Source organism: Drosophila arizonae, chromosome 3 (assembly GCF_054131065.1).
Source record: "Drosophila arizonae isolate 15081-1271.41 chromosome 3, UAZ_ARI_1.0, whole genome shotgun sequence".
In the NCBI taxonomy this organism is placed as follows: Eukaryota; Metazoa; Arthropoda; class Insecta; order Diptera; family Drosophilidae; genus Drosophila; species Drosophila arizonae.
The window spans coordinates 16,241,456-16,267,332 of NC_142923.1; the positions used below are offsets into that span (position 1 = coordinate 16,241,456).

A 25,877-nucleotide genomic window follows, 5' to 3' on the forward strand; every position below is an offset into this window, starting at 1 on the left:
TCTTGGCTATCGATGGCTGGATAGACGGGCAGCTCTGCTTCACAAATCCTCCGCAACTTCCAGCTTGCATGTCAGAATTGATGGAGCAGCACATTCTGCGCACTTGCAGTCGCTGTTGGACAATCAACTCAATCAACTCAAGATAGTGAAAAGAGCTTGAATTTTTTAACATATTATAAGTTCTCATAGAATTTTGTTATATATTTATTTAATATTATTTAGTTGGAATATATCCGGTAAGATCAAGTAATATCTTCAATATCTGAAATTTGCTTCATCTTGGAACTGAATTCGATAATCCATCACTCAGTCTATGAACTCTGACCCCGATGAGTGGCGAGCTTTCAATCAATCCAGAACCAAGAGCTGCAGTAAAACTTCAGATGGCAATGGGGCGAGGCAGCTGAATCGAGATAAATTCGCCTCTGGCTAGGGGTATTGTCAAAGGACATCTGAGAGACTTGGTGTAGGTTATGTGAAAAATGCTGAGGACATTAAAGCAGCTGCCTTCTTCTTCTTCTTCTGCCAAGCGCTCAGGCGTGATATATGAACGGGTTGCGCAGCAACTGGCGCCAGCTGCTCCTCTCACCGTCCCGCTGCTGTCCTGCTGTCCAGCTGTCCAGCTGTCCCGCTGTCCCACTGTCCTATCCAGGCGTCAACAGCTTCTTCTCGTCATCTTGCAGCGGTCAGACGCTGGCCTGACTGACGGTCCGGGCACTGTTAATGGCTTCGGTCCATTATCTCGTCATGTTTGTTACGAAATTTAATTACTCTTATTTATTTTTCAGTTGCCTCGGCTTCGGCCTCGGCCTCGGCCTCCGTCTCGTCTCGTCTCATCCGCCCTGAAGAGCTGGAGCCCGGCGTCTGCTGTGTTGTGTGTTTTATGATTTTCAACTTCATTCAAAAAATTGTGAACGCAAAAAATTAAATGTGAAAAAAATTATATTAAAAACACTTTTTACTGGATGAAGTCCTGTGCTGATGCTGCTGCCCCTGCTCCTACTGCTGCTTCTGCTCCTGCTGCTTCGTCGTGTCTCATATTCGCCTGTCCGCCTAATGTTTCGTCAAAAGGACAAATCAGCGCCAGGACAACACAGCGCACTTGACCTCCCCGTTCGGCGTTCCGCTTTGCTAGGGAAGCGCGGTAATGAGTGTTCTTTATTTGTTTTTACCCTAGATAAAACAGAAAAAAATGGAAAAAAAAAACCTTTAAAAAATAAAAGCGACTCACAATTTGCGCTTGCGATTAATTTTTTAATGTTTTTACTTTGGTTGTTTTTTCTCACTCCGCGGAAAGCCTTACAATTTTTTCTTGGTAATAATTAAAGTTAACAGACATATTAATGTCAGTCTCGATTTATAAATGAAAGACTGAGAGAAGAAGACTATTTGAAATCGTCAAGAAATTTTATATGTCTACAAATATATTTGATTTTAAACATTTATTTTCTCTAATTTATTTATTTTTTATTATTGTTTAGGTCTACATATACTTAAGTTTTCTTTACTATATTTTATTTACACAGCGAATAAAGAAATTTTGTATTTTTTGCATTATTAAAATGAAAATAAGATCAATATAAGTATAATATACATATTCAAAAATATTCAGAGAGTGCTTAGTAAATAAAAATCAATTCATTATTAAAAAAAAAAAAAAAAAAAAAAAAAAAAACCAAAATAAATTAAACTATTTTTTATATATTATACTTATATTATTTTTTGGAATCTGTAAAAGTCTTAAGCAGAACTTTGTGAGCTACTACAATAGTTTTCAATTTTCATTCAGTGCATTATCTTGTTAATATAATTCTCTCCATATATACACATATATATTGCTTTAAGTCTTTGAAGTTAATCGACTTCAAGTGTGTTTAGCAGTGGGAGTCTGCGATGGCTTGATGGCTTTGTCCTGCTTTGGCTGCTGTTCCACAATCGCCAGTTGTTCCGCACTCCTTGACGCCTTCAATATGCATCTAAGTGCATGAAGCTCTCCCTTTCTCTAGTTCCTACTCATGCTCATTCTCTTTCTGGGCTACACTCTGGGCTTGTCAGTTCCTCAGTATTGCCAACAAAACGTTCGTCATTTGCTTTTGTCTTTCGGTTTGTTTGCACACGCCGTTTCTTGCAGCAATCCTTTGCACTTGCCAGTTGCCACGCCCCCGCCCTATGGCCCCTAGTCCGGCCTAGCCACACCCTCACCTTCGCCGCAGCTCGCCTCAGCTCGCCCCAGCTCAGTTCAGCTCAGCTCGGCCCCTGCAGCTGTCAGTCAATGTGTCGTGTCACAGTGTCTCTCCATCTGTCTGTCAGTTGCATGTCTCTGTCTATCTACGTGACATCAGCCCAGCGAGTTTTGCTCCTTGCGCAACTGCTTGCAAGCTCAAGCTCGAAGGATGTCGCCTGGCCAAGGCGAAGGATGCTGCCAGAAGATGTTGCCGCTCCTGCTCCTGCTGCTGCTGCTGCTGCTGCAACCGATGGATGGATTTTTGGATTCGCAACTTGCACTTGGATTACAAGTCTGATTTTGATGCGTACATGCTGTACTCGGTCTCTGTGTGTGTGTGCGTGTGCGTGTGTTTGTGTGTGGTTGGGTGGTTGAGCGTGTGGCCCACAAAATATTGCACTGGCTCAGCGAGCTTACTCAAACTACTAAATGGGTCAATATCCACGTGCCCAGCCACACACGCCCACACACACTCATACATATATATCTACTTACTCTACCACCCACAGCCAGCCATACACACACACACACACACACACACGCGTACACATTGCTCAAGTTTTCTTATGCTTTTGTCTTTTGTCCTTTTATTATTTTATTCCTGGCCTTGTTTTAATTCACAGCGTCGTCTGCTGGCGCGTCATCCTCTGGCATTCTTGGTAGACTTTGTCGTCCTTTGGCAGCGTCTCCAGCAACATTGTCTCAGACGCATCCTTGGCTAGAATGTTTACACACAGCTACGGATACACACACACACACACATGAGTGCGTATGTGTGTGTGAGTTGTAAGTGACATTTGCAATTTTCAAACTATTGAATGAGTGACAAGTTCTGCAGACACGATTGAAACTGACAGCTACAGCTTTAGATTTAGCTACAGCTGAGGGGCAGTCCTAGGTCCTCTCTGCACTTTGTACTCCTTACCTAAGCCCCCAGCCCCCCACTAGACCCGCTCAGCAAACTCTTAAATACTCAGCTTTAACGTTTCGATCGAGTCTAATTGACTTTCACGCATGCAGACGCCTTAATTATTTATTCGACTGCCAAAACTTTAAAACATTGAATAAGTGTGGGATCTGTTAGCATGAATGTTTGACTGGGAGGAAATACTGTATACTTGTGTCGAGCCAGCAGGCAGCAGACAGCAAAACAAACTATTAAAGCCTCAAATAGACATTTCTTCATATACAACCAGCTCTAGTACTTGTTCAATTTTACCTCTATAAATTTTACTAGTTAAACTTCTTTTAGTAGTTGCTTAAGTGTCTCTTGAAGTGCATATTAGATCGTTAAGATGGCAATTAAATGCAGCCGACTTTTGCTGCAGTTAAGTCTTTTGTAAGTTAAGCGAAATCACATAAAGGTGTCTAGCAGAGCCGATTGTGCTTGCATTTTACGTGTGGCAGCCAATGCATAGTGATCACTGTAGTAAACTGTTCCGGCATTGTGGATGCTGCAATGCAGCAATTACTCAGGCTAATGCGTCATTTGCATAATATCAATGCGAATATAACAATGAAATGCCATATTAAATAAAGGCTAAAACGCACTGACTTGTCGCATGTCTAGTTGATGGCATGACTGACAGACGAACAGACTGACTGACTGACTGACTGACTGACTGACTGACTGGTTGCATGACTCACTGCCCATTAACAATTTAATTTGTATTGTCGCAATCGGAGCGGGCAGAGGTGGAGCTCGCCTTGCCTGGCCGTACGTCAATGTCAACATCAATGTCACATCCATTGAGGGCCAACAGGCAGACGGACATTTTGACAAATAATTGAAACCGCATTTTGTAATGAATTCAACGCATGGCCCACAGTTAGAGGCCCAGACTGAACTCCAACTCCAGCTGCAGCTGCAGCTGCAGCTACAGCTACAGCTACAGCTACACCTGCGCCATGTGGAGTCTGTGCAGAGAGACGAGCACACATGCAGGCATAAACACTAACACATACATACATATATGTATCTGCGCTCATGTCCACTTGATCCGGGGTCTGCGTCGCTCTGTCACTTGCCAAGAGATTTATGCTGTATAAATTCAATACTGATAATCGCCAAGATGAGCCAGGCTTATTTTTGGCGCTCTTAAGTGCTGGGAGGTGCGTCCATGCCGACGACAACGACAACGACGACGACGACGACGACTCAACGATGACTCCGTCACTCACGCATCATCCGCGCCTAAGTCGTTAACTGATGATTTTATTGGCCAGCTGAATTCGCCGCACAACGTGTCCGGCTTGGCGCTCTTAAATGTCAATCGTAAATTTGAGTTGAAGCATCGCGAATGCAGCGCAAAGCAAGTGGGCTTGATTTGATCAACTTAAGCAGACTATCGAATGCACTCTTGAATATGTGGATTTTGGCAAGAGATTTTCTTGATAATAGTTTTAGATAAATATTTCAAGAAATATATTCCAATTAATATATATACATATATTTTGTACACAATTTACATTCAAAATGTTTGTAATTTTTATACATCTATATTTTAAATACAAAAAAAGATTTTTAAATTTGAGTTTTTATATAATATTTTTGAAAAATAAATTATTTCTAATTCTTTCACATTTTTACCAATTTATTAAAAATTTTAAGAGTAAAAAAAGTATATATAAACAAATAAAATATTTAATTAAATATTTTGTAAATGCTAACAATTTGTTTTATACTTATACAACTTTACTACGAAATATTTTCATTATATATTTTATTTCATTTACATTTACATTTCATTTACATTTTTTAATTTTTCTTAGAATAAAAATGTTTATAATTTTTTCTATTTTTGTAAAGTATATGTATCAAAAATGATATAATTGGCATTATTATATAAAAAAACGCATTAAAAGATTTAATTTAATTAAAAACAAATGAAATTAAAGCTATAATAGTTCACCTGCCTGAAGCGTATTTGAAAATAGTTTTCCCAAGGCTTATAGAACCTTTGAAGTAGAAGACCACACACACTCACTCTCGAGCATAGCGAAACGTGATTTATTAGTATTAACACCATTCAGAGCTTTGGTAGGGGCCATGTCCCAGGCCATGGTCAAGTGAGAAATGGGAGGAGGACAGATGCACTTGATTGAGGAAGCTGAATTAGTCATGTGGCTAACCCGTTTGGGTAAGTGCTCATATTTACATAAGACGAACTCATTAAGCGAACCCTAACCAAATAAAAAAGAGAGAAAGAGAGGGAGAGAGAGAGGGAAAACAAAATATATCCATATATTAAGCGTATTACGGCCGCTGACAGCTGCCATCATATTCGAAAGCCCCATCATCAGCATCATCATCATCATCAGCATCAACAAAGTCAATTAGCATAAAATGCGTTATCATTGATCCAAAAATAACTGCAAAGTATTGATGGAAGTTTATATTTTTGGCGAAAACAATTGAACGACTTTATTTTTTATCGAAAACTCCCAACGGCAGCTGCTGCTGATGAGGATGAGGAAGGGACTTGACGATTCGGCAGATCAGCTGTTTAGGAATGAAATGGGAGACGGCGGAGGCTCGCTGGGCTCCTCAACTCTTTGCCAGATATGTGAGCCAATGGGAAATATGACGACTTTTATTTGCTCTCCGATCTGCAGTGTTTCATAGTGAAAGCCATCGGCAATGCAGACAGTAGTCTTCTTCTCGGCCTCAAATGGAGTGATTGGCTCCAGGCTGACATTGCAGCTGTTAAAGTAGAAGGTGTTGCAGTTCAGAGTGGCGACCAGCTGATAGAGACTCTCCACGCATTCGTTCCAGACGCTGATGCTCTCGAATTGCAAACTCTCCTTGTTGCACCACTCAACGATCTCGAGGTTGTCGTGGAATGATCGCAAACAGACGACGCCAGTGGGAGGGGTGCCCAGCATTTTGCTCTCGCAGTCGCAGACCACAATGGGCGAGGAGAATGGGGGCGGCACTCTGTTCTCCGTGGCGCTAACAATCTGCACATCCAAGCTGGTGAGCACCTTCTTAGTCTTGCGGTAATTGGGATGCAAGGCGGTTTTAAAACTCAGCGGCCTCATTCGATCTTGGATGCGCGCAATGATCTCCTCTCGAATGCTCTGCTCAACGAACACCGTGCCCACAGCCCGCGGTGCGAAGGGATTGTGAAGCGAGTCAAGTAGAAAGTGTAGAGCGCTGTGGATATCGCCCTGCTCATAGAGAATCATGAGCTGGGAACTGAACGCTTCTGCCACGTGCAGATCGGAAGCATCGTAGTTACAGGTCTCATTCGAGAAGGCGTCCAGCTCACAAAACAAAAGGTCCTCAGCTAACGAGACGGGCGGCGTTGGTGCATTCGATTTTATATCGCGGATCTTCGAGCAACGCCTCAGTCTCTCCTCATCAGTTAGCAAGTTTTGCACCATCTGACTGGTTACTGCCACATCGTTCGGCAATTTCTCCGAGGTCTCCGATCGCTGCGTCAGTGACTCATACGATGGTATGGAAACTACATCATAGCTATTGCGACGCCCTTCGTTCATCATCTTTGCAGCTGGTTAGTGAAGGATTTTGTGTACTTAAGTAATATGAATCTATACTGTGTTTGTGTGAGTATTTCATTGAATTTTGGGTGAAAACTAATTGCTTGACATATTTCACTAACTAGATTCTAAAACTTATCCATTCGTAATTGAGCATTTACAGCTTTAGCTCCATCACCACATAACGAAAAAGTCCACAATCCTGCAGCAGGCTTACACAAATTCCTGTTGGGGGGAAAATAGCCGGTTTTTAGGCATGTTTAGGGCCAACAAATTGGCAAAACAAAAATCGCACGACGAATTATTTATTAATCGGCAAATTTATGATCAAATGTGACAGTAAAATTAAAATATCACCAGCAGATACAAAAGTGCATGCATAAATTGTGTTTGGGGTGCGAGCCACAAATACTTTTGGATTTGTTGAAATTAGCATTAAAATATTATAAATATAAAGTATATCCAAAAAGTATAATACATGTTTGTGCAAAATATTAAACCCTCTCTTTTTTTCTCGCTCCTTTTAATAGCAATGCGGATTGTCCTCGTTTCATGGGCGCTTACTACAAAGAGCATAGAATGTTAATTTTTTGCATAAACAACAACAACAGCAACAGCAACGGCAACGGCAATAGCAATTACTAATAATACAATTAAAAACATTCAAAACCGCAGAATATTTTTGGTATTTTATAGAGGAGTGGGGGTGGGCGCAGCGCGGTATTTGTGGCGGGAATTTTCGGCCCACAAAACAAAAATACCATAGAAGACAGAAACTCAAATTCCCTAATGAGATAGGTGTAGTAAAAATATGTTAGATAGTAAAAATAAATATGTCAAATTGAGATAAATCACTTATGATATCCTAAGTTCCCAATAATAAAGGAAATTTTTGCATACTTTACATTATTTATAGCTACAAAATTAAATAAATTTTCTTTACCATTTGAAATACCAAAAAATATATATTGATAGCCAGAAAACAATGCTTATATAGATAGAGAGCAACTCAGTTGACCGTGCAAAGCCGGTTAATATCTGCACTGGCAACAACAAAAATATAACAAATAATAACAATGCTGATGCTAACGATGACTATTTACATTTATCAAGAGTAATTATAATAAAATGCCAAAAATAAAATTTAAATTAATATAGAAAGCCGATTATAGAATAGGGACCCACAAAACACGCGACACAGACACACACAATGCGACTCTAATAAAATGCCATTGACACAACAACAACAACAGCAGCAACAACAACAATAGCAACTGTCAAATATAACAAATCCCATAAATCAACAATGCAAATTTGTTCACACAAAAAAATAAAATAAAATAAAATAAAGTGCAAAAAATGAAAATAAATAAAATTGAATTTCAGCTCTACATTTATAATAAATAATCGTATGGGAATAAAAGTCTATGTACATGCACTTGATATTAATATGTGCAGATTACACTTAGCTATGTTAAGCATGTTGAACAACCAAAACAGTTATATTCACATTATTGATTGATGTTTCATATCGAGTGATGATGTATATAAGATCAGATAATAATACCCAGTTTGAAGATCGTATGGTATATATAAATATGCAAAGTCTGCATGGAAAGTATAACAGATTTTTTTCCTTATATATCATATCATACGCTTTTATCCACACCATTCTTCTTGCACTAGTTCCTCCTTCATAACGAGAGAAAGTCTCAGAAGACCTGTTCTCGATTCATTACTTTATTTTCGGGATAAGCAGAATCTTGAGCCCCTGCTCCGGCTCTGAATTAAGTCCAACCAGCAAATTGTATGCATAATAAACTTAGCAACATGCGTCAAAATTTAGGTGAACTTTTCGATATCTTAAATAAAATTATTGTGTATTAAAAACATGATCACAACAGCTATAAACTATTCCCTCGTAGTTCTACTCGGAGTAAGCATATATTACAATAAATAATATTTACGACTTTACAAATCCCAAAGCTCTAATCGCTGACTCCTCTTAAAGTGTATCGTTGTGGTAACAGTCCGCATAACCCTGCCTAGCATATTGGACTATGATGAACCGAGTTTGTTCCAGCAGATGAAATTCAATGTGATCAAAGTGTACATATCGTTGACGGCCATAATAGTGCTTGAAGTGCTACTGATATACTTGAGTGTTAGTGCGATGTATATGGTGTCAGAGTGGCTGTCTGTATTGGTAAATGAGCCCACATACATATATAAGAGTTTATCTGCTTGAATGGTTGTTCTATTCGCCTGCCTTAGTATGTGCCTCTGCTGATATATGCCATGCACCGCACATATGCGCTATGTGTGGTGCAGCTGCAACCACTCATCAGTGGCGACGACGCGAACCTCTTGCTTCTGCAATACTACCAGGATTACTTTGAGAACGATGACCCGAAGTGGTTGGACTTGCAGGCGAAGGTATGTGGGCTTTCTTTTTGGGAAATATACATCTAGTATACGCTGCTTTTCTCAGATGGGCTGTTGCGGCTTGAGCGGTCCTCAAACTTACCTGGACTACTTGCGCAGGGTGCCTGCCGTGTGCTATCGCCAAGGTATTCTAGTTACTCGCGGATGTGAGTATGTTGTCTACGATGCATTCCAAGGGGTCCATCAGTTATCCAAGCTGCTCATCTGGCTAGCACTGGGCATAGAGCTCGTAACTTTACTGCTTTACATGAGGCTGATAATTAGGAAATATAGATATTTAATATGTAGAAGAATTGTTGCGTATAATGATTTTAAGAGGTATTGAGCGAATAGAGTATGATTGAAAGAGAAATAAAGTTTGTTATAATAATAATATATATGTATGTATATATGTATATAGAGTTTATATACATATGTAAGCTGCTGGGTCAGTTATCTTCCCCACTAAAGCCACCTACTCAGTCATTCACTTATCATTGGGAATCTCTAAGGACCTACCCGCTATTTATAATATTTATTTAGCTAAATGTTTCTGATAAAGAACCGTTATTCTGTTAATACGTGTGATTTATACTGCGACAGATAAAAGCAATTCAGATATTTATGCATTTATAAATAAATTTTTAGAAATGCCAATTTTATCAATGCTCTTTTTCTGGCAGTTCGAAAGGGGGTGTCCAAAGGGCGGTGAGGGGGCGGCTGACAGACCTGAGAGAGACAAATAAAATAAATTGAAATTAGCTTCCTTTGTTGCCGTTGACAATTTGAATAAAATTAATATAAATTTTGCGCCCATTTTTAATTAATAAATGTCAAATATTTCGCGTATGGGTATTTATTTGCAAATTTATTTGTCTGATTTGTAAGTTGTTTTTTTCACTATATATACAAGCATGTATATATGTATAAATGTATTTTTTCTGCTGCAATATTTTACGGAAATTTTAATTTTACTTTTGTGTTTGTTTGCAAATGCAGCGATAACAAATTTCACAGCTATTTGTGATGGAAAATGAGCGAGAAAGTGAGAGAGTGGGAGAGAGCGAGCATAAAAAGAGCAAGCGGAAATATACTTTGAACTTTCAAGCGGAAGCGGAAGTCAACATTAGTAGGCAAAGCTGAATTTTCGCCATTGGCCAGCAGCAACAATGCGCTGCAATTATTAATGCTGGCTTCCAAAATTCCTATTCGGTTTTTTTTTTTCATCTAGTAAATTCTATAATATCAGGAAATCATTTACAAAATTTATTACCCAATGGCTTAGGTCAACCAGGATATTTAGATGTTGAATGCTTTGATGCTGACAATTGAGCAAACCAATTTATTTATATAAATCGATGTGCATAATTTTTTATTGAATTTCCCATGTGTGAACTTTAATTATATATATCATCATTTAAGCAGCTTAGGCTTGATTCTAAAAATTCTAATTAAACTCGTTCACTAAGTGAAAGGAGACAAGTTAAGATATAATTTTGATATTGTATATTAATAATATTAATATATTCTATATATTGTATTTTGTATATACCAGACTGTAAGTCCGCCAAAAAATTCGATGTATTTACTATCAGCCATTGTGAGGCAGGGGATCCCAGTTTGCCATTTAAAGTGACTAATGTTTAATGAGGTCATTAAATACTATGTCTGGGTCTGCCCATCATGATAGATAGCTGTGGCAATACTGGAAGATAGGGCTGTATTCTGTCAGCGTTAAATTTAAAACAGCAAAAAATAACGTATACGTAGATAATCAAGCCATTTGAAGTCATAAATTTCAAATGCACACAATAAACGCTAACAGACAATATTAAAAAAAAAAAAAAGAAAACAAAAAAAAACTGTCTACAACTCGTGTGGCTAAGAGAGGTTGTGGTGGTGGTGGTGGAATGCGAATTGTGAATTGCGAGTGGGGCTGGCAAGTGTCAAACATTGGCCATCAGACGAGCACCCAGCTGAGCGAGTGGGTCTTATCATTTGCTCATAAAAATGTCAAAACTATCTCAATGACATTGACTGATGACGATGGCGACGTTCGAGATGATGATGTTGATGATGATGAGAATGAGGATGAGGAGGAGCCCAATGTACTCGACACTCGCATGAGGATCTCGTGTGGCATGTGACATGTGGCATGAGGCTGGCTACAGGATGCCAATGCTAAATGCTTTTTGCCAGTGCTGCTTAAACGACAAGTGCCTGGCACTTGGTGGGCGAGGGGGACAAGGGGTGCAGGGGGCAACAGCATTCAACACGCATTCACTGTTTGAGCGATTTCAATTTTTTCGAACTGCAGCCAGTGAGGCAGGCGAGGCAGGCGAGGCATCGAGGCATCGAGGCAGCCAGGCAGCCATCCATCTATCCATCAGTGTTGAATGAGAGTCGCTCTTGAAGCCATCATCAGCATAACCATCCTCTGGCTGTCATGATTCATGGCTTCGATTGGATTTTGATTGACAATATCGCAAGCATTTAAAGTGTCTGTTTCCCGCATCCGATATCTGTGGAATGTGTGTGTTTCTCTCTCTCTCTCTGTCTCCCCTCTCTCTCTCTCTCTTTCTCTCTTTTTCTCTGTTTTCATTCAGTGTCCAATGTCAGTACTTGTAGTAGCAGTAGCTTGACTCCTGGGCTCTGGGCTAAGTGATGCAGCTTTGCGCAAGGGATTTTAAAATCATTTGTCAGCTGACAGATGAATCTTTGATTGACTTCACTGGGCAATGAATACATCGCCCATAAGAACATCAAGTATAAGTACTCATATAAAGGCAATGAATACACTCACTTTTCAGCAGAGAGCATGCTCAACAAATGCTTATCGCTGGGACAATTAGATGCGCCCATAAAATATATACTAGAAATTAGTTTTGTCCTAATTTATGGGCCACGAATAGTCGCAGTATGAGCGCGCAATGGGCTGATGGCTGATGGCTGCAACCCCATCACATCGACCCACCCGCCCGACATACACATCGATTAGCGATAAGATCGACACGGCTGGCAATTTACGACCGCACTCAGATGTGAAATAACAATTTCTTTCTGACATTGATTGAATTAATTTATGAGCCATTCGCACACACCAGCCGTCCAGCCATTGACAACTATTTATGGCACTAACAATCTGAGCCAAATCAGGGCGATTTGAGTGATTACCTGTTTGCCCAATTTGAGATTTATACTTGGACATTGACGTTGTGGCCCCCAGACAGCCGAATTTACAATCGAGAGCACTTGGAAATACTACGCTGATGTTGACTAGACGATAAGACCTAGAAGACTTCAGCCGTAATGGATATATTTAGAAATTTTAAATACATTGGCATGCACTATTTTTGGAATTATCAATTTATAGTTGGAGAATTGAATTGACAAATATTAAAATAGTTGCTGATTTTTGCTAAATGCAAAATTATTTATGGAAGAGGTCTCTGTATGCTATGTGAGAGTCTCGCTGCTGGCTTAATGTATTAAAATCTCATGTGACAATTTGAACAAACTTGAAAGAGCTGACTGGCAACTGGCAGTTGGCTGTTAGCCGTTGCCCGTTGTCCGTTGCCCGTTGGCAGTTGGCAGTTGTCAGTTGGCAGCTGGAACAGTCCATTGCTTAATTTCATATACTTTTATCCCATTATTTAACGAAACAAAAAGAATAAACGCAGCTATGCACTGTGGGCTCTCGGCTGACAATCGGAATTGGCACCGTGCGGCTCACCCGGGGATCACGTTTCGCGGACGCATTCCAATTTGTACGCAGCGAGCCGCTTGACAATCGCCAACAATCAGTGAGAAATGCGTTCATTTTAGGACATTTTGCATTAATTGAAAGCGAGTTGTGTGCCGTGGACAAACTGAATAAACTGAATCCCGGCATTTGGCATTGGCATCCGCGGTGCACCAGCCAAATGGTTTTTAATTATTTTTTTAAATTTATAATTTTTGTTGCAACACTGAATGCCCACCCACACCCACACACCCCCACACACACACATGCAACTCGTAAATAAATTGAAAATTATAACGAATGCAATTTTTATTTGCATTTTCATTTTTTGTTTCGCGTCAGCCTTTGCGCTATATATTTTAATTTTAATTCAATTGCACGTCTCTCATCGCTCGCGACTTGGGCCACTCGCTCTTCAAATAAACTGACATTTTGACGCAAATTATCCGCTGCGGGCAATCCCAATGCCAGCAGCTATTGTTGATTCATGTAAAGGATTTTTACACATTTTATTTATTTATTTTGTACATCATTTGCTTTTTATTGAAACAACAATTAAATGTAGAGCCTGTTAAACATATGAAATGAAATTGAGTCAAATCATCAAATAAGATAACTTTCCAGTACGCAAAGTCTTTTATATACATTTATTTTCCCTTTATATTTTTATTTAATCTGAATTATATGTTTTCCCCTTACTGATAAAGTAAGAGTTTCTTGGGAATACCATATATGAAAGATTATACTTAATCTTTTATTCAACAACAGGTAATTAAAGACTTTCATTTTCATTCGTATTTAGCAAATTGAACAAAAAGCTTTTTGTTGCTTGGTCTTAAGACGATTCCATTAACAACCGCAGACGTCTGTAACACTTTTAGTGTGCTGCGACCATTCCAAGCGAACAACAATAATATTTATGGTTCACAATCGGAAATTATAACCTATATAAAAATCAAAAAGAGACGAAAGCCCAAAATCATAAATTCAAATCCAAACAAAAAGCATCAACAAAACATATTCAGAGACAATAAATATAAAAATGCTCATAAACTGAGCCAGCATAAGCACCACGCAAAATCTATGACACAGCTGACAATACAAATGTCGAATGTTTTTCGTAGACAAGATACGATACTCTATCTGATATCATAAAGTCCACTCGATTTTGGCAATGTGTATAACATTATCAGCTGTGTAAAACTCTGATCTCAATTTAAAATCATTTGTATTGATAATAATTTATTAATATAGAGAGAGCGAGAAAGTAAAAACAATTGGAATTGATTTAAACGGAGATCTGAGTGTACTTCTCGTCATCTTAGATATCATTACAGAAAGAACTGAGCCTAGTTCGACTTGAGCGAACGGTCTACTTATCCCATTCTAGAGTCATTACATTGAAATAAAGCTTATATAATACAATTATCCCAATTATAGTATGGTATAGTATAGTATGACTACTATGCTTTCAGCTCATTGTTGGAGTATAAAATGAAAATATAAAAAAATATAAATATAAAATATTATTACGTGCCCTTTAACAAAACCAATATACCCTTTATATATTTACCCAAATGCAAGGAGTTTAGGGTATAAAAAAAAAAGAAAAAAACTCGATGAAATCAGAATTGAAAGCCGAGTGTCATAAACCATTTGACATTTATCAGTTCGTCAAATTGAGCTAACGCAGAGCTTGTTTCGCTGAGGGACCGCCACGAAAGCCTGAAACCGAAACAGAAAATGGGAATGGAAATGGAAATGAAAATATATGTAGCTCGTTTATGGAGCGGGGCTCGACTGTTAGGCACAAACTCGACCGGGTGATATCTAACAAATGCTTTGTTGTAATTGCCCTTATCAGCAGTGCTTATGAACTCGACTCGGTTTCAATGTGGATCAATTCGAATAGGGGCGTATTAGCATAGTGGAAAGCGTGATGCATCTGTTTTCTCAAGAAAAAAATGTATTAAAACTAAAATATCACATTGTCCTTTGTGCAATTTAGATAAACAATAGAATTGGATCTATATATGCTCTAGATATATTTTATAAAACAGTGAATTTACCAAATTTCAGCTGGGCCGTGCCCACAGTCAGAACAAAGTCTCATACTAGTTTTACTTTTATCTAGACTTAAAAAAAAAAAAAAAAAAACAACACAACGGTGAGGTTTATGTGGAACTCATTAAATAGATTAAAATGAAAGCTAATTTGATTTCTCTAAAAAGATTTTGTGCAAAAGCAAAATAATTCAATGCGTTTGTTATCCACACAGTAGGATTCATTGCCATGTTTGTTGGCCCGCAGAATGGGACCATTCAGGTCTATTGAGTTTCCAAGGAATCGGGTGGTTGCCTCAAAGAGTCCCTTGCCTGGCAATGTCTGCAGTCGAACCTGAACATCGAACCCGTAGTCATCGAAATCCCGGCTTAGGACATGCGCCGTCTTCACTACCCCCAGTATCAGTTGGCTGCAATGTGCTTCATTTCCTATAATGAGGTTGATCTGCTTCACGACAAATGCACCTGCTATCAGGGCTCTTTCGTCGTCGGGAGCTAACGGCATCGAGGTGTGGCAGAGGCAATAATCGGGGGGAATGCCTGCCATTGGACAAGTACGTGTTTCTGGTATCGGCAGGAATAGGCTGATACCTCGGGCCATATTGCGACCCAGTGCTGCAAGCTTTATCATCTGGCTCTCAATGTTTGTATCGCGAAGCAGCTCCAAGTTAGTCAGGTCCTTGAGGGTCACGTGCAGGTCGAAGCTTGTGACGAGACTACGATCATTACTGTGCAGATTCGAAATAGCTAGAGGGTAAGCCTCCTCTAGCCATTTGGGATATATAGCTATTAGCAGGGGCTGCGACTCTTCGAGCGTGCCCTGATAGGTGGTGCTATACGAACTGGAGAGCATTCCATGATCCGACATCAGGAGCACCAGAGTCCTGTTAAGTATCCCATTCTCAGTCAAGTGATGAAATAACCGAAGATAATTCATGTCCAGCAACTGGGCATAGTTCAGGTAGTCGTGCACGCCCTGGGACTGCCAAAAGAACGAGAAGCTGGGAGTGCGCTCGATATGGGGTGTCAGCTTGTAGAAGAACTCGTGCAGAATATCGGAATACTTGCGACTTCCAGTACAAGAGATGGCATCTAGCTCATCTATGACGTAGCCTGTGTGATTATGCACCTCTCGCATCACGGGTCGAAGATAAAAGTCCGTGGGCTGTTGGCGAAAGCGGAACTGATCCTGGCTAAAGCTGGATCCAATCATGTCTTCGGCATAGCTCGTATTGTAGCCAGCCGCCTTGAAGTGCTTCCAAAGCAAGCCGCAATCATCGTAGCTATTTGAGTGATAGCAGCGGCTTGTCTTCAGCTCTTTGGCATTCAATCCGCTCAGGAGCGGCATCAAGTTGGCGTACCAATCGGCCCCCACGCTGTTATAGCCCCAGAACTCCACATGAGGCAGAGTTTTGATGTAGCCGGACAGCTGATCCATGGAGCGTAGATAGTGCATATGTGAGATCGAATCGATGCCAATTATCATCACCGACAGACGATTTGCGGACGAGGACTTGAGTCGCGCTTTTTGACGATTGGCAGCAGGCAGAAAGAAATGCACATCACGATAGATCGTCTGATTGTTTCTATCGACGCACCAAATTCTCAATGTGGTCGATCCATCGTCCACTTTGACTTGAATCTTCCGACTGCCTAGCCGAAAAGTTGTCTCCTTACCATACTTATTGGTGAGATCGTCAACACGCCTAACTGTTTTATATGTGCAGACAACATCCGAAACTCGATTGACCTGAAAGAGTCTAAGCACCTTCTCATCCGACAAAGTTCGCAGTAAATAGTTCTTTTCCCGCATCGTTTTGGCTACGAATATGGCTGGCTTACTGCATGCGTAATTGTCCAGTCGATGGAAATACGAGGCTAGTGCCGCTGGCCAAGGGTTGAGGGCGAACATGCGACAGCCCGAGGTATTCACAAAATACCCCGCCTCGATCGGTTGATCGAATGACTGCTGGGCATCTTCGCTACTTGGCATTCGATTGCTGATGGCATAGTAGACCAAAGCGCACGACAGTAAGGCGACTAGGTAGATGCGGCGATGTTGCTTGATTCCCCATCCAATGCGCCTCAATTGTTTCATTCTAAGCCAGTTAATAAAATCCCAAGCAAAATAATAATAATAAAAAAAGTGAACAAAATAAAAATGCAAATTTACTATTTTAGTCTGATTTAATTTAAACTGATTGCAAATTCACAGTGAACTCATTTCAGAGCTCGGGCTCATGTGCTATAGCTCTCATCGTAATGGTCGTGATCCAGGGTGTGATCGGTTCCATACGCGTGGATTATCTCAAACTCGGTGAAGACGCAAAATATCAGGAATAACACATACATGGTTATGCCCACCAATGCGCCCGTGCGACGCAGCATGAAATTCGTTGAAACCGCATAGAGAATTGTCAATACGAGACTTATGAGAAGAAAAGTAGAGGCCGTAGCGCCCAGAGTGCCCCTGGTAACCTAGATTGAAAATCAAATGCATTATAGTAATACTAATCGCGAATGGAAGACAGAATATCGATCATACTACATCCGCATGGATTTGAAAAGATCAGTACTCAATCTTGATATGAAGAATATCTTACTTACATAGTTGGTTCCTGTTGAACTTGGCGCTATGGCGGTATAAAGATATGGTATGCAAACGGACGAAAAGATGGCTGAAAAGAGACAGTTGTAGACATTGATCGATAGTGCAATAGTTGCGATAGTTGCGATAGTTGGCTTACAGAATATAATGGAGCCATAGCAAGCCGAGTAGGCCATGCGTGGCAGACCTTTACGAGCCAGGCTCAAATTGAGCAACAGATCCGACCATCCAGAGCCCCAGGTGTAGAGGGTGCAGCCAATGAAGGTGTGACTGCGTTTGACGATAATGCCAACGGCCTCCAGCAAGGAGTTCAGCTCCTTGGTCATCACAAAGAGAACCAACAGACAGCCCATGAGATTCAATGCCTCCATGGACCTGTACCACTTGGGCACCGTATCCGTGCGCGAATAGAATAACGCAGCTATCGATAAGGGCAATAGGACCACAACACAGACCATGAGCACAAGGATCTTCTTGTCGGACAATTTGTCAAATTTCTCAGCTAAGCCAGGCGAAGGTGGTATGTGAAGAGATCTCTGCCAAACGCAGGAAATACACCAAATACGAACCAATGAATGCCATGGTGAGAGTGGGCGTTAGGGTTATCTGAATGCACATGAGCAGCTTTGAGTACGAGTGAGCTGATTGATCCTTATATATTTCGGGTATAAAGAGGCGCAAGACAATCATTGGCACCACCTTAACCAGGGCCCACAGCTTGCAGAACGCCCACGGGCTGGAGAACCGACCTCTGTCCAAGGTGTCCAGGACTCTAAAGAACTGTTTGAATATTTTATCATTGGGCGACCGTCGAACCATGTTGGTTGCCGAGCTTGTTCTCACATGGGTCATGCGGTCGGGCTCGGGCTCCGTAGTATTTGGTATAGACAGACTCAATGCTGAAAACGAAGAAGATTAGACGATAATGCGGGCACATATTTAGTGGACAGCCTACCCCTATCCTTGCGATTTTGCAAACACTGATCGATAAGTATAATGGCAATGTAAATGGGGCATATGAGTGATAGAGCCACGGCCCATCCAATCGATAAATAGCCTCTGGTGTAATAAATCGAAAAGTCCACAAAGGTCACGTAGAGCAAGACGAAGCCCATGTCTCGCAGAAAGTAATCGCTATCGATGGCCAAGGGCCTCACCCACATGATAAGCGATGTGGCAAAGACGCCCATAAATAGATTTATCGACATCGTATCGGAGTAGCCGTGACGCGACTCATTTTTCATACCAAGCACGCTGCCGAAAATCGATGGAGCATTGTTGCCCAAGGTCAGTATGGTCTCGCCGGCCACATATTCGTTCATATTTAGCATGCGCGCTATGACCGTAAGAGCTGGCACAAAACTGAAACGATATTCAGTTATCGGTTACGCCCTGCTATCCTCTACTATCGGCTGGAATACTCACTATTGAATGGTCGTAAAGTAGATGACCCAGAAGATGAGCACGCACTCGAGAAGCAGCCAGACGGTGCACGCCAAGCTCAGCAGATCGTCCGTATCGCATTGGCAGTAGAAGAACGCATTGTAGTTGAACAGGAACACCTGGTTTATGCACGATGGATTCGTGTTTGCATACTTGCAGCGCTCTTCTTTGTCCAGAAAGACGATTCGCTCACAGCTATCCTGCAAATTTAAAGCGACGTGTCTGATAAGAACAGCATTTAAATATGATTTGGCCACAGACTTACCGGCACTAGAGGATGTGCGAAGGCTAGATGCCTTCGGGGGCGAAGCGACGTTTGATTTGTCGCATTGAACCACTCAAAATGATCAACGCCCATTTTCTATACTTTTATTAGTTCAAATTTTCCCTTCAGACATCCAACTGCAGATCAAGTTGCACTGTAGAAGGTTGTTTGGGACTGGGGGATATGCTATGACGACTCTCCCTGGAATCCCTCTGCACATATACAATAATCTTTCTTTAAGTGTATTCTTCCCATAAGTCTTCAATGTTAAATGTGTACCTTTTGCAGTGTCTAGTTATTGAGTTGTGTTTCAAGCATTTGGAAAATATGAGATTATATTTATATATGACTAACTTTTCGAGGGTATGGCCCATTTGGGGCCAGCAGCTTTAAACTATATTTTTAGGTGCACCAGGCGAAAAGAAATGAGCAGCTGAGTAAAAAGTGCTACTTATATAGGAGTTGAGCGCATAGTCAACACGATTCACGCATACAACCAATACATAATCATACAAACACAACCAAATGTTCGGGGAGAACCAGAGCGAAATAAAATCGATCGCGAAAGAGCTCGTTATAAAACCGACGCTGTCGTTGGCTCGGCTCAGTTATTTGTCGGAGTGTGAGTAAATTACATTTATTTGCAGACGAAAAGACCCCCACGATTAGTGAAGAGAAATATGTTAGCTCAATGTAAAATAATATTAAGTTGAAAGTACCGCGTGCACTGTTAACTAACATTTTCCCCCTATACACTGTTACTGTACTGTTAAATAAAACTTTGCACCCTACCAGTTCTGTTCGCCTGCACCTTTATCAAAATTTCCGTTACAATTTTTATCCCAGGCGAACTGAAATTAAATGAATAAAAAGATTGTAATACTTAAAAATATATATGTATTATTTATTTATTTATTTATGTGGGACACTTTTGGTATGTATTTATTTATTTTATTTTACATAATTTATACTTTTTCTTTTTACTTATTCACAAATTTTAAGCAAACTAAAATCTTATAAAAATAATTTTCTTTCTCTCTCTGTCAAACAATTATTTAAACACTTTTTGCTGCATATTAAAATTTTAATATTTTGATTAAGCAAATTAAAATTTTGCAAAAACATAATTTGTACATTACATTTTTTAAAAACAATTTCAATTCCAAAAATTAAATAAAAAGTTCAGAATGAAAAATTTGTATTATATATATTTTTTAATATATATCAGAAAATAGGAAAGACAATTAAAAAAAAAAAAAAAATCGTGGACGGATTTAATTGATAAATAATAAAATATTTTATGCTGGTATTGAATAATTAAACAATTATCAAAAAACAAACTAACACAGGGGCATTGCAATAATTTCGGCACGATAATGTATAAAAAATAATGCAGTCATATACAGGTGAGATATACATACACTATATATTGGGAGGCAGGTGGAAATTAATTAAACCCGACAAATAAAAAGCATGGAAATAGAATTTTTGGAAAAATAAATTAATTGTTGTAACAACCAACAGCCAACAACAAAGGAGCAAATTGTTGATCCCACGTTACGATATGACAAACAAAATGCAACCGACTAATAAATAAAGGAACAACTGAAAGCTAAATACAATGCCAAATATTAATACTAAATACGAAATACTAAATACTTTTATTGCAATTGTTCTAAATAAATAATGAGCACAACTGTACGCCGAATGCAATTGGCAAAAATAGGTGTGCGAGAGGTGTGAGAGAATTATAAAATCTAATCACCTTTGTTTAAAATTTAATGAATGCAATAATTTTCAGAGGATTTCCCAGCTGCACAATCATCAGCAGGCGTGCTATTTTTTGGCGGGGGAGGGGCAGCGTTCGGTAATTGGTGACAGCCGGATAATTGTGGAAGCGCGAAACCCAAATATGCTGGCCATAATAAAAATAAAAAAATATCTATAAAAAAAAAAAACAGAAATACGAAAACTAAATACGAAAAACAAATAAAACGGATTTGTATCTGTTAAAGCAAATGCCCCGTCAGCCCCCGCCCCTTCTATAGGCATTAAAAAACAAAAACAAAACTATGAAATGACAAACAAAAGAATTTTAATTTTATGTTATTTACCCATTGCAAATATCCCAGCAGCATCACTGCATCCCAGCAACTGCAGCCTGGCATCACAGCCCAAATGGCCTCAAATGCTGCCAAACAACAAATATTTAATGCTTTCATAAAAATCGCACAATTTATTTAACAAATTGACCATTTCAACATTTTTACCGACAATGAGGTTAATTTGTATGTGTGTGTGTGTGTCTGTGTGTATGTGTTTGTGTGTGTGCGAGAGATACAATGAAACCAAAACCAATTCAAACACTATGTAAAACATACAAACGTACATAGAAATAGATAAGTTGATACATACATACATACATATATGGCAATATATATTTTCCAATATATTATATATATTTGCCTAATCTAGGCAACCTTTTTCTGAAACAGTTAGTATTAGTGTTGCTCAATGCATGTTATTGCAGTGTTGGCTAGCAGATTCTTAGTCTTATTCCTATACGTCTTGCTTTTGCTTAGTCTTCTAAGAAAGAATATAAAAGAAATATGGAAAAATAAAAAATCTAAATTTTTTCAAAGAAAAAAAAAAAAAAAAGACAAGTAAAAATGATTGTTTATTAATTTTTAATTAAAAATCAAGATAAAAATCAATATGGAGGTTTTATTATAAATTTAAAAATAAATCTTTTTATTTCTTTTTTAATTGTAATGCAATCTAAAACATATTATTTTTCGAAGACTTTTAACTAGGTCAACCAAATATTTTATCTGTGTGTGTGTTTTTTTTTTTTTTTTTTTTTTTTTTTTTTTTTTTTTTGTTTATTTTTAACAGCTAAATTCGTAGGGCAACAATAAATATTATTATTATTATAATTAAATACTAAATTGATGAGTATATTGGCAGCAAAGAAAAAGTCTTATACGAATAGAAATATTCCAGTGTTGCCTAACGCATCAGTCAATCAATCAATCAGAGCAAACTGAATATTTAGAACTATTATCCATTCAGAAAATAATCATATAACAAATGAAGCGTAATATGCACCTGGTTAGTCGTACAGCGTGTATCCATTGCCAGTGTTGGGCAATACGCAAATAATTGCTATGCATGCGGCCGACAGAGAGAGAGAGAGAGAGAGAGAGCGAGAGAGATGGAGGATGATGACGTTGTCATCAAAATAAAAATTAATTATGCATTCTATGCGCTGCATTTGAATTGCTTTTGTTGTTTGTTACTGTCATTTCAATTTTGTCCATTTTTGCAGTCGCTGCTGCTGCTGTTGCTGCTGCTGTTGCTGCTGTTGCTGCTGCTCTTGATGCTGATGCAGTTTTGTGCGGGATTAATGTGGGATTAAAGCGGCAATGCGTAGTTTTTAGCATTTGGATCTGATAAAGCGCTGGCGCAAATAAATTACAAATATAATAATTAAGCAGCGCATTATTTCTGACAAAACAAATGCACGCCCATGCCCACGCCCACACACACACCTCCGCCTACGCCCCCAGCGAGTCCTGCGTAATCGCATCGGCAATCGGGGCAGAAGAGGGCGCAATGCGAGAGCAAAATGCATTTGTGCATAGGAATTAATTACGCATAATGACAATTTGATAAAATTGAAAAATTACATATTATTTAAATTGATTTATTGTAATTAAAAATTCTGTAATCGTGAATATGGAAATTTCTAAACTAAACTGGACATTCCGAATTGCTATTATTCAATAATTAAACTGAACCGAACCTAAGTTTCATTCAGATAGAATATATACGAGATTTTATGCTTCAGCCACTGCAGCAAACTGAATTTTCCGCGCTTGCCTGGGCAGATGGGCTTCTTCTTTGGCGGAGGCTGCGCCTGCTTATCGATAGCTTCGATATCGATGACACAGGTTGTCGATTGCCCAACTGCGCAGTCCTCGATAATGGCAGCGTTTGTGGACTCGATGCGTATCTGGAACACGGGATTCTCTGGCTTCACGCTAACGAGTATATCGGCACTGTAGCCGATCTTCTGGCCATCGTAGCTGAGCGCCATCTCGCAGTCCATCAGGCAGTAGTACTTCAGATACATCAGATCCGAGTTCGTGAAGCTCTTGTCCACAATGTATCCGATATCCAGAAAGAAGCGATAGACCAAAGCGGCGCACTCCAGCCGATAGCCACTGACGGCTACCCAAAAGCCACTCCCCACCTCCCCGCTGGCACGGCTTGTCCTCTGCCCCCCCTTGATGATGGCCATGGATGTCAGCTTCTGCTTCTGCGTCGTGGCCTCGATCTCCGTATGCTCCGCGTAGACAGCGACGAATGGCGGCAAATAGTTCTTAGCGGGACTGCCCTCAATGTCCTTTGCAGCTGATCTAGACATGATTGTTTAGAGAGAGAGAGGAATAAGGTGAAAGATCTTTTAATATATTGGGAATGTTTAGGTGAAATGTTTAGGAAAGAGTACATACTGAACACAAATCCTGACATATAATGCTACATAGAAGAGAGAAGCTTGAAATGTGAAACTGACAAAAGCTAAAGTTGACTTGAAGCCTAGAGATGAGATGACGAAGGCAGATGGGTGGAGCGATGCAAGGGAATGAGAATGGAGAGGAGACAGGACAGTAAATGTAAAGGTGGGAGAATAAATAGGAGAGAAAGATGCGTGAAAATGTGAAGAACGGACACAAGAGAAGAAACGACAGAAAATCGAGGAAAAGGGAAAGAAACAGAATAGACTAGGCTGAAGGAAGAAGTAAAGGGAGAAGCGTGTCAAGAGAAGACTGCAAAAGCAACACAGCAGAAGAGATACGAGCAACCCAAAATGTTAACTTCTCTTTTCAAAAGTAGCAGTCGAACACATCCAAACGGTCGGGGAACACTCAGAGCGAAACATTGCAACTCGCCGAAGAACCAATCGGTTGTTCTCTAAATTTTTTCTCAGAGTGTGAGTAAAGCGAGTAAACAAAGAACTTATAACTTACTGTATGTTAACATTACAGTCTAATAACAATTCGTTTACAGAGCTCGGTTACTATCCTGTTAATTAGAATTTTGCCACTCTACATCTAATTTCAGTACTTCAGCAAAATGTCTATAAATTCCGGATGTACCATGCGAATGTTAACGAGCAGCAGACTGAAAAGTGCTAGTTAACAGTATGTTAACAGGCAGACCGACAAAAACAACTCAACTCAACTGAGTCGTCTGCCACGCCTCCTTCTGTCTGTTACATACCATTTCAGTAAAATATTACACCCCGATTTCATCATCATCAATCATCATTCAGTCGAACCTAATTTGAATTTGAATAATAAAAATATCATAATAAAGAATATCTTCTATATTTTAGTTCAGTTAGGTTAAAGATACTATTTTGTAGTTTAAATAAAAATATTATTCGAGAGGCATATTTTAAAAATATGTAATATATATTATTTCATTTTCGAAATTCCTGATTGATCAACATTTGAGCTATATTTAGCCTCAGTTCCCTTTCGACAGCAACTGCTTAAAAAGTGATTAAACAATGTTTTGTTTTTTTTTTTTTCCTTTGTGAATTGAATCAAAATCAAATGGAAATCAAATCGAGCTGGCGGCAAGATCAAAAGATCCCTTTCCGTTCCACAAATCGTGCTCTATTTACAATATCGAAATTTGGCTGTCTATAAATTTGATCAAATGGAATAAGTTCAAAGTGAGATCGAATAATAATAAAATATTAAAAATTACAGTTATAAATATATGCTCTGCCTTTCTCTGTGCTCAGGTGTGCCGAAGGGGAGGCGCCACAAAGTGGTTGCCACCCACCAAGCCAAACAAAGCTGCCGACTGCGGAAGTATCCATCAAGGCAGCCAATTGAGGGAGGCCATCAAGAGGCACCCAAAAGATTAAAGATTAAAGGCGATGGCGAAGATGAAGATGAAGAAAGAAGAAGGGGAAGGCGAGTGCAACGTATCCGTGAGTTCAAACGGGGGAGTCTGCGCTGTTGTTGTTGTTGACGAACCTGTTGATGCCCTCTAATTATAATGGGTATTAACTACTTGAATTATGTATGTAGTTTCATGTATTTGTTTATTTGGCGGCAGCGGCGGCGGCGGCCTTTGAACTTGCCACTCGATTGAACTCGAGTGCGAACTGATGGATCAGTTATTGCGATATATATGTATATATAGACGGAACGTACATATATGCATAGATATGTGTGTGTGTGTGTGTGTGAATACTCCATTCTGATTCTTAGGTGCTAATCATGCGTGAATCATAATTTTTGGCCCAGTTTTCGACTCAGATCAAAGACGATTTCCTCTGCTTAGCTGATAAAATGCAATGAGCGATTCGATAATTAGCTGTGATCTATCGATTCATGTGCTAAACGAATATCGATTGAGGCAATTAGGCAATCGAATTGTGTTCACACATTTGGGTGATCAAATGTTGAGCAATGGTCGATCAACCGATACCCTACACTTATAAACTTGAATAGTTCACGTATTATATTATATATGTATATTAAAATTCATGTATATTAAAATTCACTTTTAGGAATCTAAAA

The 25,877-nt window shown here is 39.4% G+C and overlaps 5 protein-coding genes and 2 long non-coding RNA genes across 8 annotated transcripts; 2 read left to right on the forward strand and 5 right to left on the reverse strand.

Moving 5' to 3' along the window:
- Window positions 1-230: 230 nt before the first annotated feature.
- Window positions 231-1,389, reverse strand: LOC149269741 (uncharacterized). 2 transcript variants are annotated; one of them, XR_016269211.1, is made up of 4 exons: window positions 1,232-1,389; window positions 963-1,173; window positions 772-894; window positions 231-717 (listed from the first exon to the last, which is right to left on the reverse strand). It is a non-coding gene; the product is annotated as an uncharacterized LOC149269741 (long non-coding RNA). The 2 variants fall into 2 exon arrangements; XR_016269210.1 differs by having other exon boundaries at window positions 231-894.
- A 4,215-nt stretch (window positions 1,390-5,604) lies between these two features.
- Window positions 5,605-6,868, reverse strand: LOC108609779 (uncharacterized). The gene has a single exon (XM_018001525.2). It carries the CDS (start codon window positions 6,728-6,730, stop codon window positions 5,723-5,725), a length of 1,008 nt encoding a protein of 335 aa, XP_017857014.1. The 5' UTR covers window positions 6,731-6,868; the 3' UTR covers window positions 5,605-5,722.
- A 1,651-nt stretch (window positions 6,869-8,519) lies between these two features.
- Window positions 8,520-9,547, forward strand: LOC108609780 (uncharacterized). The gene is made up of 4 exons (XM_018001526.2): window positions 8,520-8,663; window positions 8,739-8,933; window positions 9,002-9,163; window positions 9,219-9,547. The coding sequence occupies exons 1-4, from the start codon at window positions 8,619-8,621 to the stop codon at window positions 9,495-9,497; spliced, it is 681 nt and encodes a 226-aa protein (XP_017857015.1). The 5' UTR covers window positions 8,520-8,618; the 3' UTR covers window positions 9,498-9,547.
- Window positions 9,548-14,914: 5,367 nt separating this feature from the next.
- On the reverse strand, window positions 14,915-17,159 carry LOC108609807 (uncharacterized). Its single transcript, XM_018001560.2, has one exon. It carries the CDS (start codon window positions 17,052-17,054, stop codon window positions 15,117-15,119), a length of 1,938 nt encoding a protein of 645 aa, XP_017857049.1. The 5' UTR covers window positions 17,055-17,159; the 3' UTR covers window positions 14,915-15,116.
- On the reverse strand, window positions 17,125-19,644 carry LOC108609800 (mitochondrial sodium/calcium exchanger protein). Its single transcript, XM_018001548.2, has 7 exons — window positions 19,273-19,644; window positions 18,990-19,207; window positions 18,520-18,926; window positions 18,134-18,463; window positions 17,704-18,066; window positions 17,564-17,634; window positions 17,125-17,434 (listed from the first exon to the last, which is right to left on the reverse strand). The coding sequence occupies exons 1-7, from the start codon at window positions 19,363-19,365 to the stop codon at window positions 17,195-17,197; spliced, it is 1,722 nt and encodes a 573-aa protein (XP_017857037.1). The 5' UTR covers window positions 19,366-19,644; the 3' UTR covers window positions 17,125-17,194.
- Window positions 19,645-22,957: 3,313 nt separating this feature from the next.
- LOC108609873 (uncharacterized) lies at window positions 22,958-23,783 on the reverse strand. Its single transcript, XM_018001647.2, has one exon. It carries the CDS (start codon window positions 23,699-23,701, stop codon window positions 23,078-23,080), a length of 624 nt encoding a protein of 207 aa, XP_017857136.1. The 5' UTR covers window positions 23,702-23,783; the 3' UTR covers window positions 22,958-23,077.
- A 900-nt stretch (window positions 23,784-24,683) lies between these two features.
- LOC149269742 (uncharacterized) lies at window positions 24,684-25,877 on the forward strand. The gene is made up of 2 exons (XR_016269289.1): window positions 24,684-25,018; window positions 25,091-25,877. It is a non-coding gene; the product is annotated as an uncharacterized LOC149269742 (long non-coding RNA).

Excerpts from the sequence above, each read along its gene's own strand:
- LOC108609780 (XM_018001526.2), top strand. The coding sequence starts at position 8,619 with ATGATCACAACAGCTATAAACTATTCCCTCGTAGTTCTACTCGGA. Across the intron at positions 8,934-9,001 it reads CAGAGTGGCTGTCTGTATTG|TATGTGCCTCTGCTGATATA; the intron begins GTAAATGAGCCC and ends CGCCTGCCTTAG. Across the intron at positions 9,164-9,218 it reads GGTTGGACTTGCAGGCGAAG|ATGGGCTGTTGCGGCTTGAG; the intron begins GTATGTGGGCTT and ends TGCTTTTCTCAG.
- LOC108609807 (XM_018001560.2), bottom strand. The coding sequence starts at position 17,054 with ATGAAACAATTGAGGCGCATTGGATGGGGAATCAAGCAACATCGCCGC.
- LOC108609779 (XM_018001525.2), bottom strand. The coding sequence starts at position 6,730 with ATGATGAACGAAGGGCGTCGCAATAGCTATGATGTAGTTTCCATACCA.
- LOC108609800 (XM_018001548.2), bottom strand. The coding sequence starts at position 19,365 with ATGGGCGTTGATCATTTTGAGTGGTTCAATGCGACAAATCAAACGTCG. Across the intron at positions 18,927-18,989 it reads TACTTTACGACCATTCAATA|TTTTGTGCCAGCTCTTACGG; the intron begins GTGAGTATTCCA and ends ATATCGTTTCAG. Across the intron at positions 18,464-18,519 it reads GCAAAATCGCAAGGATAGGG|CATTGAGTCTGTCTATACCA; the intron begins GTAGGCTGTCCA and ends CTTCGTTTTCAG.
- LOC108609873 (XM_018001647.2), bottom strand. The coding sequence starts at position 23,701 with ATGTCTAGATCAGCTGCAAAGGACATTGAGGGCAGTCCCGCTAAGAAC.